Raw genomic sequence first — 18,970 nt, forward strand, 5'->3', positions numbered from 1 at the left:
CTGTTTTTTTTTAAAGACTTTTGCGCTAATTGAATCTAATGGAAACATTGCGTTGCACAACAATTTACCGCACAACAAATCAAACGAATGTTGCACGATTGTTGTACGATATTTCTACAACTATTGGAAACCAAGCTTTAAGTGACCGAGGTTTGTAAACACAAAAATATAAAACGTTCTTAAGATAAATTTTTGGTCTTGCCTAACCAGTCACGTTAACTTCTTTTAATAAAACTGTTCAGGCTAAAGTAACTACTTCACGTGTTGACAAATTGCTAAACAAATTACACCAAGGTAAAGGAAATAAGTTGTTGGCACGAACAGATTTTTTAATTTTTTCAAGATGAACATTTGTAAATTTGGGAACTTTTTTCGTATAAACAAAGTCTGTCAATGATAAAATAGACCTGTAAGGTTAGTTTTAAAATGATTAAAAAAAGCACATCGAAATATAAAAAGCTTGTTATTCAAATTTATAATTATCTTGCAAAATGCGGCCAGATATTTCATGCTTTCGTTTTTAATATTTCATATATTATTTCATTTGTCATAGAAAGCACATAATAACCCATTTGTTTTTGTCAAATAAAAAATTAGTTTATATATAGCTGGTAAATCATATTATGGTAGTATTAAATACTTAGTTACTCTTGCGGTTTGCAGCAATATAATAGATGGAGTAGTTCCCTGGATATGAAACCATTGTGCTCTATGTAGCAACAAAACTAGTTGATATTTGGTATTATTTATTAAATCTCTAGTTATACATGTGCTAGAATATTTAAGTAAATGATCTCAATTTCTATATCATCATCAGCGTTATTTCTTAAAATATCGAGAATGTTTAGCTATGTAAAACTAAGCTTAACACTTGGTTTTAATGCTATTTTTTTTTTTTTTATAAATTAAACAAAAGCCATAAACGTTTAAATTAATACCATGTGATAAGAGTTTAGTTGGTGGCAAAAAATTTAGATTTAGTCAGAAATTCGTATGGTTCGCTGAAATAAGCGGCCTCTTTGATGTTAAACAATGAGTTGCACGTCCATCTCTTATACATCCATGGATATATTAATCCCTCCTAGGGGTTTCTTCGGAAATTCAAATTGAGGGTTTTTTTCTTCATTTTGACTTAATGCGAACAGTTTCGTTGAAGTCACAGATATATAATTTATGTACCAACAAAGTTGTCACTCATATTTATTGTCACACAAGTGACTACAACCACAAGTGACAATTTTGTTGGTACTTAAATTTCATATCGACAATCTTCAGCCGAAAAATTTTAGTTTACTTGCAGAAGCTTAGTTTACAGAACGTTTACTGTAGAACATGTTTGATTAAATGAAGGCTGGTTTAGTGAACTGTTTGTATTGATTTATATTGATTTATCATTGCTCTTCATCTGAGAAGAGGGGTTGCAAACACATTTTCCCTGCTTCAGCGAGAAAAAAAAATCTTTCTAAGTTCTTGAACATCTTTTACATGAAAATTAAATTTATATCCCATAAAAACATTTTTTTAAATTTCTATGTATTTACATTTTAAAAATATAATTGAATAAACATGCTATAATAACAATAAAATCGTTTATCTTTATGATTACCAAACATGGCATTTTTTAACAGGATTCATTTTGCTACCGATAGGACAATTGAAAGCAACGGAGAAGTCTTCGTTATTTCTAAGGACCATGTCCACTCTAAAAGACAAAAGCGTCTAAAGTTGAAAAAGAAATTGAAGTGGAGTATTTTTCCTTGCACTCCTTGTTTATGAGTTTCTGTATCAAAAAAAACGAAAATAACAACTTCATGCGACGATGAAATAAATTTAAAATATTTACCTGTCTTTTTCGAAACCTGGTTTGTTATGTTCTTTTTGAACGGAGCACATCGTCTAAAAAATTTAACGAGCCTTTAGTAAGTTATAATCTCAACAAAGAGTTTTTGCTGACATTATTTATGTCAGCAAAAAGTTTTTGTTAGATTGTTTATTCCCTAAAGTTATAACCAATGATGTCACCCACGACATTATCTACATCATAGCATTATTACTGCATCATAAGAATATCACTTCATCATACCATAAAACTTTATTATCACTGCTTTGCACCATTATCACTACATCATACTAAAATACACTACATCATATTACATCATACTACATCATACTAACAATCCACCAAAAAGACATTTTCGTCTTACAATTTGATTTTTGATACCTGGGCATATCCCATAAAGAACATTTGATTTGGCGTCATTTGTAAGCCAGGAAGTAATTTGTCTTCACCTCGTAAATAAGAATTTGTTTTGTATGCCTGAATTCAAATTATAACTACATCAAACAATATTTATATACATCAATATATATTTACATACTTCAATATCTATTTATAAAACTAATTTAAAATGTTTGCTGATTAGAGAAAATTCTTCAATAATTTTTTTTTTAATATCAAAACATTTACAATCAACTTAAATATTTTTACAAAAGATCCCATTCATTTTTCAATATTGGTATTATGCATGTTTAAGTACTTAAGATTATCAATGAAATATCTACTTACATTAAATGCCATCTTAACTCCACCACTATCTGCAATGATCTCAGAATAGTCCATATTTGTCTACATTTAAAGGTTTTATAACATCAAGCTCATTTATTTCAATTCATTACTTTTGCAAATTTGAAACTAACACACATGCTTAAACATAAATCAACGCATGATTCACAAAATTACAGTTATAAACAACGGTTAGTTCAAAAAATTACAGTTATAAACAACGCATAATTCACAAAATTATAGCTATAAACAACGCATAATACACACAATTACAGTTATAAACAACGCATAATTCACAAAATTACAGCTATAAACAACGCATAATACACACAATTGCAGTTATAAACAACACATAATTCACAAAATTACAGTTATAAAGAAAATTAAAAATTTACATTTCAGTTTTACAGGTACAAATAGCTGTACTGGAATAACTGGCTACTATTTATTAATTTTTTACTCTGCCAATTAATTCTCTTGCAATTGTGCTTAGTTCTTTTGATAAAATATTGTAGTTTTTAAATAATGTAGTTTTTTCTGATCCATTGAAATCAAGTGAACAAAAAATAACAGCAATAATAAAATCAGTAAGAGCCTTCTCCCAACACAATTGTCATAGGTGTTCAAAACTTGGGAAAGTTGTATCAAATTAACATAAATTTCCTAAACCTAAAGTTGAACAAAGTTACAACTTTAGGTTTAGGAAATTTATGTTATTTTACCATAAAATTTTAAAATTTCTATTGTTTCTTTTAGAGAATCAATTAACATTTGCAATAAAGAACGCTAGGGTTATAACTTTTTGAACTTTTTTCTGAAAAAATGTTTCCTATATCATAAATTTCCTGTATCATAACTTTTACCTAAAAAAGATGAAAAAAGTCTGAATTTTTTTTAAAAAAAGATCACCCAAAAATTAATATATGGAATGATTATATATCTAACATGACTGCGTTATTACTGTTACTTGGTAAAACTTTCTGAAACGTTTTATGACTTATTAGAACTTTCCAGACTTTCTTGAACTTCCAACAGCTGTTTACAACTTTTTATAACATTCTAGTACCTTCTAAAGAACATTGTAGAACTGTTTTGAACAGTCCTGAACTTTGAGGAATTTCTGCAACTTTTCATTTTTCCAGAACAATCTAGAACTTTCTAGAACAATTGAAAACTACCTTGTATCTGTGTAATTCACACCTGTCCGGAGAGCCTCAAAACATAAGTCATGCTTAAAAAATAAAACCAATTGGGTTTGGTAGCCCATACATCCATGTTTCAAAAAATAAAAAAATTGAAATCATCTGCCTACGTCCAAGAAAAAAAAAAGACTGATTTTTTGGGTTTTTTTGTTCCTTGCTCTATCGCCAGGAGAGCCTCAAACCACAAAAGACACACTCAAAAATAGGAAATAAATAATAAAACTGATATTGTTATTATTGATATGCATAGTCTATACATAAAGGCTTTAAAAATAAAAAATTAAGCCATCTGTCAATGTGTAGGAAATCATTGTTACTTTGAACTTGTCAGTCATTTTGACCTTACTTTTAATGGAAAACATTTCTTTAACCACCATTTTTTCTTTAAATTTGAATCATTTCTAAACTTAAAACACTGTCTCAAAATAAAAAAACTATTAAAATAGTGTCTATAATTAAACTCTGGCAAAGGCTGTTTCAAAATTCTAAATATTATAGGTTTTATTTACTGTGGGTTTTTTTTACAAATTGCAGTTACACACAGGTTAAACAAATAAGTATTTAAAAAGATTTAATCTCATAAATAAATTTTTGAATCAGTTTAAATAAATCCATTGGTATTTTCTCAGTTGATTTTTTTTGTCACAAACACTTATTCTAAAAGAGCAAGGTTTCAATGTTTATTAAAGATGCAACAGACATATTTCACCTAAATGTGCTTGCTATTGTATTCAACCACACATCTTTCAAGCCAATTTCCATATTGTGGATGTAATTTTGAATGTTCGTATCTTTGCCACTGAACAGAAAAATTATGATGAAGAGCTTCCAAAGATTGTTCACTGAAAGGACCAAGGGATTTTTTCTTCATTCTGATAAAATCATCAATGTGAAAAAAAACGATGTGCACTTTTGGGGTCACACTTACAAATACTAGACTTAAAAAAGATGTCCGAAATTCTTCAATTTTTTTTTCATATTCCTTGTCAAGGACATTTCCAAAACAGGCTCTAACAACAGCAATGAATTTTTTGAATGCATCAATGATGACCAAAACTGATGAATCTAGGTTCTCAAAGAGCTGATCTATCACATCAATATTTTTCAGGAGTTTTTGGCAATCATTGCCAGCAAATTGTCTGCCATGATATGGTTGGATTGTGATGTTGAGTCTTTTTGGTCACTCATCTGCATCTGGCAATGCTTCTTTTAGTGCTTTGAACAAGTGATTTACTATCCCAATAAGCAGATGAAGTTCCGTTGGGGGGATTAGTTCGAAAATGAATTTGCTTGGATCAGCTTTTAGAAATGGTTCATGGACAACATTGTTGAAAAACTTTGCCCTCCTAATGTCATCACCTTTTAAAAGAAAGTCTGTGTAACAATTTTGAAGATCAGACAGCGTCCTGAGCACACCTTTTTCAGCTAAGTTCTTTGCTTCACTATCACAATATAGGCATGGATGTGAGCTAGAGTGACATTGCAAACCACATAAAATGTTAGCAACTTTCAAATCGCAAGAGACCACAAAGCCCACATTTCCAGGTTGAACAAGCTCAATAAAGTTTTTGATGTTGCTGTAATTCTCATGTAGATCCTCTGCAACTGCAATAAGAAATTGCTTTTTAACTCCACTGTCTTTTAGAGCTCGAGAGGTGACGATTTTTTTTGAAGGTGGGCTGCTTGAATCATCTTCATCATTCATTCTTTGAAGAATTACTGTAAGCTTTAGGAAGCCTCGACCTCCATCAATCTCAATCTTTATAAGATGACCTGCTTGAAGTTGTCTCTTAAGTGAAATTTCTGCTAGAAAGTCAGAGAGATTTTTGCAGTGAACAACTGCGTACTTTTTGTGTGGCATTTTTTCGCCTGATGATGCAATTGTAGTTTTTGTAAAAAAATTTGCAAGTTGCAACCCTGCTTAATGAAAATTTGCTCGACAGTTTGGCTCAAAAAAAGTCGATTTGGAAACCAAATTTAGTGCTGATGCAAGTTTTTTGACTCCAATATTAGACATGCCTGTAGTTTTCTGAATTTGCACCAGGTCTTGGGGACTTAACTTATACTTTTCTGCAGTTGTTGATTTTGAACATGATGCTCCTAAAGACAAATTTTAAAAATCTTGTTATGAAATGTAATCTTAGAACAGACAAAATGAGTCCTTTAAAAACAGGAAAGGTACAAAATTTAATTACCGAGGGTAACAGGTAATGGACGACCTCCCATTCACTGACAGCCAGATTGTCCCACCTGGTGATGATTCTTGAACTTTGATAGTTGCAGAGGCTATCTGTTCAAAAACTTTTTTGTTTTCTGTTGAAATTTTTCTAAGGTTTAAATTCAAAGAAATAGAGTTGCATTTATGAGGTAAGCCTTTCCCTATTGGTGACAAACAATCTTAACATCTTTTCAGGGGATTTGTGGGATTTGAAGTTGTAGAATTATCCAAAGGATGTTTTTCAGTCAGCTTCAGCTTACCAATTTGGCAAATCAGGCAGTTACAGTTAGAACCTCTTGTCACAGTCTTAACATTGATAGTTTGAAAATTGTAAAGAGTAGGCAGCTTGACAGATACTCCTCTTTCAACCCTTCTAAGTTTCTTTCTACACGTTCCACACATTCCAGTTGGAACTCTAGAGTCCAAAAAGTCAATGTCTGTTGCAAAAATGTTTTTGAATCTCTCTAAGGCTACACTAGAAATTGGTGAATTGCACTTTTTCATACATACAACACACACTGTTTTTCTACACTCTTCATGAGATTTGGCACTATTGGGCATTTTGAAAGAGTCCAAGTAAAGTTAAAATTGCAAAAAGTACTTGTTTGTGTTTTTATTTGATAAATGACTTAATTTATTGTCAGCAACTAATAAAAAAGTTTATGTTTTTACAGCTTCTTTATTTCACCATTAAATGACATAAATATGTAACACTGTAACATTAAGTACTAAGCAATAAAATGGACCTAGCTATTCAAAAAATATGGCCTTAAAAAAACGTTTAAAACACTTGACTTTTAAAAGAAAGCGAATTAGCAGGTAAAGATAGCCCTAGGGTTATGCAATTTAAAATGGATTAACAATGCAGAATGCTTCCAGTTTTGAATTATTGGACAATACCAGTTTCTTTGAGTAAAAATCAAAGGCAGAAAAGTTAGAATTTTCTAAAAAAGTTGTTATCCTATGGAAAAATTAATTAAACTTTCAGTTCAAGTAATTCAAACAAAGCTTGACAAGGAGATGAAGATTTCAATGAACATGTAAAAAATGTGTAAAACGTGGATAATATGATGTTCTGAATAAACTTTTTGATATTACTAAACTTAATAGTCAGTGAAAAGCAAAGACAAAATTGAATACTCAACAGGTAAAATTGTAAATGAGGAAACCATCCACCCTTCAAAAAGATGAAAGCTGACTGTTGACTAGCAAGTCTGCAGATTGTGAATATAAAGAAAATGAAAGTACTTGTCCACCAACAAGAAAATACAATAAAAGTAAACTTGCAACCAACTTGGTGACAACCACAGGAACAAGAAGAAATTAAGCTGCTCAGGGAAGGATATCAACAAACTGCAATTTATCAGTTGTCAGCACTACATTGCATGGACAAAATTCTATATGTGGTGATGGATGAAGAATTTGCTGGTAGCACCAAATCACTGAACATAGAGTATCCATTTGTACCTAAACTTTTGAAGTGTAAGGAACTTAAAGAAGAGTTCATGAATGGAACAGAATAAATTCTAGATAAGTCAGGCTGAAGAGATGACATGGATTTTTATACCATCTAACACAAGTGTTCAGATTTTTTGAGGAAAATGGACATTTCCCATTCCACTTTTATAAAATTCCTAACATCAGTAATGCAAGGTGGAATTTAAAAGTCATTCTAGCCATTCTTGCATTCCTTCTCATACCTACAACAAGGATAAGTTTGGAGAAGGTATGCAGATTCATTTTGTATTACTGGGCAAATTATTGACTGATAAGATGTACAATGAAAATAACTTCAAACCACTTGTCAGAATTATTCCACCTATTTAAAAAAATATTACAGTTGTTGAAGAATCACTGAAGAAGGAACCATATGTAATCGAGATACCAAGAAGCAATCAGTGTGTTGAGTGTGCAACTAAAGTTACGCAGGAACTTTATACTGTCTGCAAAAACAAGGAAAAGCTCCAAGATTTAATCTAAGTAAATAACAGTGATAAGCATTGTACAGTGTATATTGCACACAGATTAGAGCATTTGTGAGCTCGTTTGGTGTTACTTGATACATCCATGTAACATGTAATACATATGTAAAATGTATTTCTTGTTTTCTGAGTGACTTTTTCTAAAAATGCATTGAAATGATTTTTCATTAAATTTTCTTATGCAAAAACTTATCAAACTAAGCTTCAAGAATATTAGGTTTTAAAAATGTTATAACCCTATTATACATTCTGCAAAAATGATTGCCACAGTAAAAGTGGCTCCAGAAAGTTAACAAAGCTTTAAGAATGCTCTCGATGAATATCTTTATGATGCATGCTTTTTTTTTTTTGGATGTATATTTTTATCTTTTTTACATAAAGAGAGATGTTACATCTTTAAAAATAAAGGACCCCTCACTTGTGTGTTTTGAGAATCATGTTGCTGTTCAAAGCACTTTGATTGATTTGAAAACATTGAAGCAGTTTGTTTACTCCACCAGCTTACCATATTTCCTGATTTGTCAAAATGTTGGCCTGCATGCAAATAAAATATAAAATCAGTTTATGTAACTTCATATTGAAATCATGCTAATTAAATTTTTTTTTTACAACAAATCAGTAGCTTAGAAGTATAAAAAAAACAACAATTTTTTCAATAGTTTGACACAAATATGACCATTTTTAAAAAAAAGAACCTCTAAGCCAACAAAACATTGCTCCTATTACCTTTAGAGTCAAAGCCATGTGTAAGAGCATTTCCGATCATTGATCCTAGAGCACCATAGTTTATTGCTCTAAAGTTAGAGAAGGGTTAAAACATTATTATACTATTAATGCTGGCTAATATAAGAGAGGATACTAAATCATACTTTTATAACTTTAAAATAAGCAGCAAGGTACTACAGCACTATAAAATAAGCAGTAAAGTAATTACTACAGCACTATATAATAGTGAACAAACACAAATATTGGTCTAAAATATGTAAGATTATAGCATACGTAGGAAATCCTGTGTTGAAAAATGGAGATTGTATTATACCAGCAGGAACAGCTAATAGCAAAAGCAAATTTTTTTATTCAAAAAATAAAAAACAAACAAACAAAAAAAAAAAAAAAAAAAAAACAAAGCTAGAGACTTAAATTAATCAAGATAAAAAGTGGAGTGATAAAATAAGGGTTTCAATCTAACACTAAAAAATTATACAAATCAGAAAAATTTGCAAAGGCTTACCAATATAATTGTTAGGTGAATTAAAGAACACATTAGCTTCTGTTGGCATCATATGCCACCTGAAAAAAGTAATTTTTCAATTAAGAAACCTTATAAAACATTAAAAAAATTAGTTAACTATCTATTTATTAAAAAAAAACAACCTAAAAGGTTGAGAATACACAGATATAGGACCAAGGAGCTTTTGATAAAGTAGTTAAAAAAAAAGCCAAATAATTGCAGATATCTTGATCTTACAGAAAATCTAAAATAGTGTAGAAAATTGGTTGAAAGAGATTGTGACACATGACCTGTAATTGCCCAATCTAACCTGTAACTGCTAATGCATGTTCGAGGTAACCACAACAAAAAACAGAGTATTTACTATCATATTTCAACATTTTGCAAAGCAAAGAATGACAAGATAGCTTTCATGCTTCACAAAGACAGACAAAGAATATGAAATTGTTATATTACTACTCATACCACATAAGTGATGAAAGAAGGCAGAGCTGTCAGAATTCCAGTCTGCGTAAATGACTGGTTGTTCTTGTTTTGGATTAAAAAAGTAAAAGTAGAAAGAATCCATGAATCTTCTTCTAACACTGATTAGTAAGCTAATTAAGCTTGCTGTCTAAACTTATGTTGCTTGATTATAGATAAATATTTCGGTTGATTTAACTGCAGTGAGATGAGTGTATAAATGTTTAAATCTATAACTAAATCAAAACAGACTTTAAACAATACATCTGTTAGTCATAGTTGTGTAAGTAAACAATATTGAAGATCGATTGTCTTGTTACCATTTTGTTAAGTTACCATTTTGCTATGTAACCACTCTATTTGTCTTGACTTCTCATCCTATTACCTTTTTAAGACTTCCTCAAAACCATCAACAAGGCAAACACAAGAACCAACCCTTGCCTTCACTATAGTCAAACACATTAAATACTTCATTTTTTGCACAACACAAGGATGCTGTACCAAGAAAAAGTTTCTTGTGAAAGCTAGAGGTACTTGAATGAATTTTTATAGTATTATTACCAACTCAAATTGAGGGACTAACTTAAATTGAGTAGCAGTCCTGCTATTTTTTAAAAAATACAGGAAAAAAATATCTAAATACTTTTTAACAAAGTGAATGTTCAGATAATTTTGTATAATGTAGTTTGCTATAAAATTTGACAGATAGAAAACTCATATCCTTGCTTTTCACTTAAAACTATAAACTCCCACATTTTATTTACTTTTAAAAATTTTTTGACTGCTTAGCTTCAGAATGCCTGCTCAAACGTGAAAAGCTTATATTGCAAGTTATAGAAACACTTGCAGCATACCTCACAAAAAATCTGAAAGAAAAGAAGCTTCACTTACACATGGCAAAGGTATTTTATGATCAAAAATTCCAAAAGTATTTTATTTGAGCATTAGGATTATTTGTGAAGCATTTATAAGTTAACTCACTCATCTCTTTGAACAGGATGACCTCGCCTTTCCATCATTCTCTCGTGAAAGAACTCCCTTGCATTAAAGTAGTTTCTTAATGGATTTTCTGTCACTGTTAGCTAAAATAAAAAAAGTCAATAATAAAAGGTTTTTAGAGATTTCAAAAAAGATCACAAAACAGCAAAACTTACATTCTCATAAAATTTGTTCAGCAGATTAATGTCTTTTAACCAATTAGGATAACCAACCATCTCAAGAACAGAACTGGCCTATTAAATTAAATTTTTTCAAATTTTACTGAACATCAAAACAAACTTTAAATATATTCAAAATTTACATGATACTATATATATATATATATATATATATATATATATATATATATATATATATATATATATATATATATATATATATATATATATATATATATATTAGTGTGATAACAAAAAAACTTTTTTTATGAAACCACTTGCAATCGAGGAAAATTGCATTTTTGATTTTTTTTTAAAAAGTCCCCCCCCCCCCTCTTCGGAAGAAAAAAGTGACTAAATAATTTTTTTTTAAAAAAACAACATGTGTTTTTTGCTTTATTCAAAAGAGTATTAGTAATAACTAAGGAACTTTCATTAACAAATAAGATACAGAACAGCTAGCAATTTGTCCAAAATGTACAAAAAATGTTTAAAAAATAGTTTTTGCTATGAACTTCAGGTTCAAAAATTCAATTTTTCTTGATTTCGCATGAAGTTCCTCCATCAGTTTTACAGCACGTTCAGCAATTTGGTTAGATCTGGGAATGTCAATTAATGACTCTTCGACTGACCAATGCGTCTCCAAACACTTAACTGCTTTCTTGCATTTTATATTCATGAGTGAGGTAAACAGTTCATTGAAGAACAGTTCATTGAAGGATGCTTCATTGTAGTGTTGCGAATGGAACCAAGCATTTGCCCATTCATAGCAGATGAAGTCGCATGCTGGAGTGAGGATATTGCGCCACTCTGGTATCAGAAATAATGCTATAACAGCATATATTGCACGTGAGTTCCACCTTGCCTGGTGTAAATTTGGGAGTTTCTTCCGGCTGATTATAGGCCAACGTGAAGTTGTTTTGTAATGACAATATGCCTGACATAGTTCAAATAAGAACTTAAAATCATCTTGCCATCCAGGGTTCTTGCCTGTGTTAACATCATCTGTAGCAACGAGGTGGTAATCAGCCTAAAGAGAGACATAGTTTTGTGTTAATTTGTTAATGAAGGAATAGTTGAGTTCTGGTTTGGTTGTTGGCTCTTGAATAAGAAAATCCATGACATGCTTCAGAAGGAGGTCTAGCACTTGGTGCTGACAGCCAATATATTGTGGCTTCTGAAACCCCTTGCTCAAGACATCATCCTGTATGAGCTTTACAATCCCGTGCAAACGACCAGTATTTACTGCGGTCGTGTTGCAGATTATCATGCGAATATTTTCCCAAGCATCGTATTCATCAATTAGCTGATGAAGTTCCTTGTGAATGGCTGCGGCAGAACCACTCTCACATTTAAGAATAATGAGTTTGATTTCAGTTGTCAAATTTTTCAGCAGAACAACTTGATACTCTTCCCCTTGCATTCTTTTACCATCAAACTGGAGACAATAGGGATCATTGCTTTGAAGTTTTTGAACAATTTTGGTTTTCATTTTCTGTCCTTTAGAGATTACTCGTTTCCAGACACCCGCCTGACTTGGAACCGGCACATCATGACCATGTTCAGCAATGGTTGCAAGAACATCATATGCTTTATGTGTAGAAATGTTGTTTTTCAGTACTAGTAAACCCGCTGTTGTAGTGCTTGATCTTTGGTGTTTTGGTTTGCATTCAGGAGAAGATGACGTGGAAGAAGAGGTTGGCGACTCGGGTGAAGAATCAGAAGTTTCAGAATCCGAAGATTCTGAGGCACTTTCATGTGTTTGTGTGGGTTGGGATTGAGAAGAGCTGGCTTGAGGTTGAGTTGTTGATAGTCGGATTCGTTTTCTTGGGTGGATTGATTCCAAAGGGGCTTGTTTGATCATTGAATAACCAATCTTTCCTCCACTTTCAACTTGCCTCTGGTAGAGCTCTTTATCCTCCGTGCTTTTCCATTCTCCATTAACGTTAGTGACATCAAATAACTGAGAAAGTGTTGCAGTGATTTTATCAGACGGTTTCTTTTTGTTTTTGTCATATAGATCAATCAGACTATTGAGCTTCTTTCTGATGAGTGCACTGGATAATAGTGGAAAGTCTAGAATTTCTCCCCAGAGCAATTCTATATCCGTAATCATAATTTTGATTCAATTCAGTTGCTGTTTTTTGCTGTTGAACAGAAAAGTGAAGTTTCCAAGAATTTGACGGTTTGTCGGCATTCGTGTGAGATTGGTTAGCTTTTCAACAGATGGAATACTTGGATCTCTTTTCTGTTTAGAAAAAGAGGGTAGATTCTTCATCCAAATATACCTGTTTGACTTTACACTGTTGCTGGAATTTCTATAAGACATTTTATTGACAATCTTGCACTGAAAACAAAAATATTCAAACAAGTTCACACTTCACACGGTATAGCAAAATACCATGTGAAGTGTGTAAGTGAATATATTCAAAACAAAGATAATAAACAACATCTATTAAGAAACTACTAAACTAACAACCATCTGTAAAAGTCTAGTTTATAAACAAATGGAAACAGCTGACTGGAATGTGCTTAAGAGCAGTATAGAACGTCATATAAAAAGTCAATGTGAAATTGAAACCGATAGTCAAACTGTGCGATGTGCGCACAAAAAAAAATTAAAAGGTGGGGGAACTTTTTTCAATTTTTTTAAAAACTGATGTTGCTACTGTCATCTATCTACAATTGTTCCTCTAATGTAAAGGGTTTCAGTTTCGTAACGAAAAATAATGATAATAGTTATTACCCTAATATATATATATATATATATATATATATATATATATATATATATATATATATATATATATATATATATATATATATAGGATGCAGCAGTGATTCATTAAATTTAAAGCAAAAAATTATAAGGTGGGAAAACCAATTATCTTCAACTTTTTTCATTAATATTCATGGAATATTAATGAAAAAAGTTGAAGATAATTGCTTTTCCCACCTTAACATTCAATTAGGTCTCCTTTTTTTTAATCACTGTCTCAAGCCTAGAATGAAAGGACTGGCAGGTGCTAATTATATAGTCCCTTGACATTGAGATCCAAGCACAGGTAATAGATGACTTTAGTGACTTGACCCTTGAGTGGGACTTTTAGCCTTATTCTCAACTACACTCCACACATTGTAGTTAAGGGGATTCAGATCAGGGCTGAATGGTGGTCAAAATGTTTGGGCAAGAAATTAGCCATATTGTCCTAAAGATATTGTTGAGTTTTTACTGGGCCTATGACAGGGTGGATTTTTAAGTTGAAAGATGTAATTGCCTTCGGGGAATGTCTTCTTCAGTCATGGCACCACATAACATTTTAGTGAGTCAACACTAAAAAGTTTTTCATCTAAGAAAATTTTGTTGATGAATTTTTACACTTTGTAAAATGTTGTTTTCGATACTCCAGAAATATGAATCATTTTATTTGCAAGCAAACTCTCATGAATCAAATTTAAAACTTCAGTTCTTTTGGCTTCCATTGTAAAATTTTTAATTAAAATATTTTATATTCACAATTTTATTCAAATCTAAGATGTTCATTGAATATTAACCAACCAAAAACAAATTTCCAAAGTTTTCTATTTACATCACAAAATCTGGACAAAAATTAGTCTGTGAATTGCTGCTGCACCCTACATATGTGTGTGTGTGTGTGTGTGTGTGTGTGTGTGTGTGTGTGTGTGTGTGTGTGTGTGTGTGTGTGTGTGTGTGTGTGTGTGTGTGTGTGTGTGTGTGTGTGTGTGTAGACACACACACACACTTTATGATAATTAGACTTTAATTTAAAAAAGACAAACCTTTCCTGCAGCAAGATTTTTGGTGTTGTCATCCATCCAACTAACTTTTGGAATGTTAAGAATAAATGCTTCTTTAATCATAGCAATCATTTTTTCTACCTTTTTAAAAAATATAAAACTCTTTTGAGTATAAGAAAATATTTAACTATTCATGCAAATTGGAAAATAGCTCCTTATCAAAAAAGGTTACAAATGGATTCAAACCTCATTTTTAAAAAGTCCACCTTTTTCCATTTCCTGTATAAACAAATAACCTGTGGCAAAACCAAAAACAGAGTCTGTTTTTGATATACAGCCTCTCCATCCATCTTCAACACTTTTACTTGAAACGTCATTTCTGGAAAACTCTAATACTGCCATGCGATATGGCTTTGAAAATTGTATCAAGACTGGTTTGATTAAATGCCAGACCATATAGTTTGCAATAATCCTGAATTTAATAAAAATTTTAAACTCCTAATGGCAAAATAAACTATAGTTAGTATCTCACTCAATAAATTATGTTTAAATATATTGCTTTTATTCATATGTATACCTTCTTTCTGTCTTGATAACTAAGTCAGACATGCTCTTTAAGAAATGTGGAGTATAAACAACAATAGGTTCATCAGATTTAACAGGGTGTTTGAACATATTATTTAGATAGTCCAACCAAGGTATCTAGTAAGAATACTTGGAAATTAAAAAATATATATCAACTTTGAAATTGATAAACCCATATTTACAACACTTCATTTTTAGAAACATAACAAATCTCTTTTTATGATTAAAGTGCAGTAAATATTGTACTTTTTATATATTATAACAACTTTTACATAAGTACCTAACTAACGAGTCCTTTACATTAATCCATTTTGTAGATTAGGTGCTTTGATAGGTGCTTTAACTTTAAATATCTATTCCATATCTTAGCATAAAAACACCAAAAATCAATGTGCAATGTCACCAGAACAAAATGTCTTCAAACAGTTCATTTTGATATATATTTTATTATATTTTATAGTTTTTTAAACCAAAGGTCAGAGTAAGATGATTACTTCAAAAACCTTTCAGGTTTTTGGAGTAATCATCAGGTTGAGGCCTTTTATTTACAAGCTAAACTACAAATTTCTCTATTTTAGGCACACCAATGACCATGTAATCTTTCCAGTCACCTATGGAAACCAGGATGATTTACCTTTGAAAAAAATTTTAAATCAAAATTTGCCTGGGTAGTTTTCTTATAAATTTTACCTTATGCAAATAATTTAGAAAATGTAAGAAAAAATCTGATCATATTAACAATCCATAGAAAAGAGGTGATATGAGCACCTGCTGAGCATACTCCTGATTAGAATTCAAAGATAAAGAAAACAATGAAGGCAAAAATGTAAGATAAAGAAAAATTCAACTTGATGATGAAAATCTAGTTGAGCTTGTCAATTAAGGAGATATAAATGAACTTGTTTTCACGCATGGTTAGGAAGACATTAAATTTTAAGACACTTCTATGTGGTTAAACAATTTCTTGTTCATGGTCCAAATATTGAGAGAATTGTTAAAGAATGGGCCCAAAGACTATTTCCAGATTTAAGTGAAGAGATGATTACATAAGAGCAACAATCAATCATATAAACACATTAACAGTAAATCATTCAAGAAACGACCTCCTGGATATTTTATTAACTTCAATATTTGGTAGTTATGTAATCATATCTATGTCAACATATTTACAAATTTTAAAACTTATAAATATTCACGAAATATAAACGTTTAATAGTTGTAAAATTGTCTTTCATGGGCAGTTCTTAATTTTAAGAGGTCTTAAGGGCATGGAATCGATCTAGAATGTCTTTAGAATCATTAGAAAATAGAGAACTTTCGTAACTACGCATAATGAACATATTTTGTAAAAAAGTTTAAGGCTGAAAACTGAAAAGTGAAGTTTAGACTTTTCAAAAAAGCAACTTTCTAATCATAAACGTATTGTGAAAGACAAGAAAAATGCTAGCTGTATTTAGATTACAATTTTTTTTTTTTTTTTAAATGAATCTAGTTTAACGGACACCTAAAGAGCTGAAATGATACTTTCGAACTCGATTAGTCGATTTCGAACAATTAGCCATAAGAATTAAAACCTTAAAAATATTTCAACGTTTTTTTGAATTTCATCCATGCGGGGTTTTGCCTTTAGCGATAACTTTTAAGTCATTTCCGTTGAATTGCTTTGAATGTCAGTTAAAGAAAAGTGGCATATTCTTATACATAATTTAAAGTTTGTATTTCAATTTTTAACTTTAAAGTTTCATTTTCAAATTATATGTAAAGAATTTTCATTAAAAAAAAAAAAAAAACAGAAATTTTGTTTTGAACTTTTTCATAATTTTCATAATTTCAATGTCAATTTCATAATAGTTATATATATAAAAAAAAAAACCTACCGCTGGACATAAATTAAGTAAATCTGCTACTGTCATCTTCATGTGATCTGCTTCATGCGATTTTTTTTCGTAAATAGAAGCCAATTTTTTCTCAAACTGAAAAATCTCTTCCATTCCTTTTTCTGAAGTCTCTCGACTTGCTCCTAATAATTGACCGATTGTTGTCATGAACTTCTTGTATGATTGGATTATCTATACAGTTACCAAAAAAAAAAAAAGGGAAGTAAAAATTTCAATGTTTTGATTAAGATACAAAAGTTTCATAAATGAACGAAAAAAAGTCAGTAATGCTGCGAAGAAAGAATTTGAAAAAATACCTTGTCGTGATCTGGTAATGTATATAACTTCTCATCTCCTAGTGATGCACCAGATTGTTCGATCTAAAATAATTACCTATATTGCTGCTATTACTGCATCATGTAGAGAATTTGCAGTCCAAAATCTTTATTAACGAAGTAAAAATAATTACCTTTATGATGTTTTTTGATGAATTTCTATCATCCGGAGCCACGTACATATAAAACAGCGGAGTACTTTTCAAATGGTGAATGCGCATAAGTGCTTGACCGAAATTCCATTGCTCTTCATTCCAAGCTGTTTCGTTTGTTATCGCCCAAGACTCAACATAGTTTATGAGATCTATTAAGGATTGGTTCGAATTCTTTTCAACAAAATCTTTTTTCAGACATGCGTCATAAAACTTACGCACTTTACCGATAATTCCATCTAAAGCCTTTATGTTGGTGAGTGTTAGTTTTAATTTATTTAAGTTTGCGTCAGAAACTCTTTGCAACGCACTTTCTTTAAAGTTTGAAAATTCAGAACCTTTTAAAAACGAACCGCATGCGTGATTGTAAAAACTTTGGCACGGATTTTCAGCGTGGTCCATGTTAGCGGAAAAGCTGTAACTAGCCTCAACACACGATTTATGATCACAAAGTCTCTGTCCGCCCAGTGTAAATTGCAAAAATGTTTCTCCGTGCTTATAACGGCTATATAACAAAGCTGTCAGTAAAAAAACCACAAAAACACAGCAACTGACTATACATGCAATAAGAACTTTTTCAAGTCGTGTCCATTTTTTTTTCTGTTTTTGCTGTCTCTTACCATAATCTCTTTCTAGCTGTTGTATCCATTCTTGGTCATCAGAGTCATTATCACTAGAATTAATAAGCAGTTCTCTTTGGCTCAAAGATTCTTTCTTTTTATCTCTACGAGCTCCAGAACTCAACTTACCCCAATTGGGTTCTCTAAACGTCATTTAAATGTGTTTATATGGAAATTTAGTAAGTATAAATCTATTCCAATTTAAGATTAAATCTACTTTTGACAAAATTGAACGTAATAGATTTTGATTAGTTCAAATCATTACAAAACATAACACGAGTACCAACGAGAATATACCGAGTGAAGTCGCAGATTTTCTGTATTTTGTTTCTTTTGTTCTCAAGCGTCGATTTGATGAATTTGTGAACAATTTAAAACAATGAAGCGTGCAAGGCTATTCGCAAGGTAATTTAAGAAGCTGCTTAGGAACTTTAACCATTTTTACTCTTTGGTAATAACATGCTTCTGACTTAAAACGCCCTTTTTCAGGTTCATTTCACACTCATGCCAAGTATTTTGTTAGTGAAAAGAATCTTGTAAATAAATGGTACGAAATTTGAAGTCATGTTTACCTTCTTATCCAGCCTTAGTTTAAGAAATAACGAGACTAATAATAAAGAAGTAACAAAAGATGAAAATTTTTATTTTTCTTGTTTTTTAATTTACAGATTTTAAGAAAGAAATTTTTTAACGATTTAAGATTTAAACTCGAGGCAGGTAAGGCATAATGAATAACTAAGAAGAAATAGATAATATGTTTTTACATGTAATAATATATGATAAATTTTTCTAAACATACACGATATCGAAGTTTTCATATAGGTTTA

The 18,970-nt window shown here is 30.9% G+C and overlaps 1 protein-coding gene across 2 annotated transcripts; it reads right to left on the reverse strand.

Moving 5' to 3' along the window:
- Positions 1-1,459: 1,459 nt before the first annotated feature.
- Positions 1,460-18,679, reverse strand: LOC145182912 (neprilysin-1-like). 2 transcript variants are annotated; one of them, XM_090084405.1, is made up of 16 exons: positions 17,506-18,679; positions 17,354-17,416; positions 17,037-17,228; positions 15,152-15,276; positions 14,821-15,046; positions 14,617-14,715; positions 10,813-10,890; positions 10,640-10,740; positions 9,197-9,255; positions 8,965-9,016; positions 8,692-8,759; positions 8,384-8,499; positions 2,567-2,626; positions 2,222-2,317; positions 1,844-1,896; positions 1,460-1,702 (listed from the first exon to the last, which is right to left on the reverse strand). In XM_090084405.1, the coding sequence occupies exons 1-16, from the start codon at positions 18,295-18,297 to the stop codon at positions 1,603-1,605; spliced, it is 2,280 nt and encodes a 759-aa protein (XP_089940531.1). In that variant the 5' UTR covers positions 18,298-18,679; the 3' UTR covers positions 1,460-1,602. The 2 variants fall into 2 exon arrangements, with proteins under 2 accessions (XP_089940531.1, XP_089940532.1); XM_090084406.1 differs by lacking the exons at positions 17,037-17,228; positions 17,354-17,416; positions 17,506-18,679 and adding an exon at positions 15,440-15,665.
- Positions 18,680-18,970: the final 291 nt, after the last annotated feature.

Source organism: Hydra viridissima, unplaced genomic scaffold, assembly GCF_058129835.1.
Source record: "Hydra viridissima isolate aposymbiotic clone 2 unplaced genomic scaffold, HvirCarnegie_v1 scaffold_4, whole genome shotgun sequence".
NCBI classification, from domain to species: Eukaryota; Metazoa; Cnidaria; class Hydrozoa; order Anthoathecata; family Hydridae; genus Hydra; species Hydra viridissima.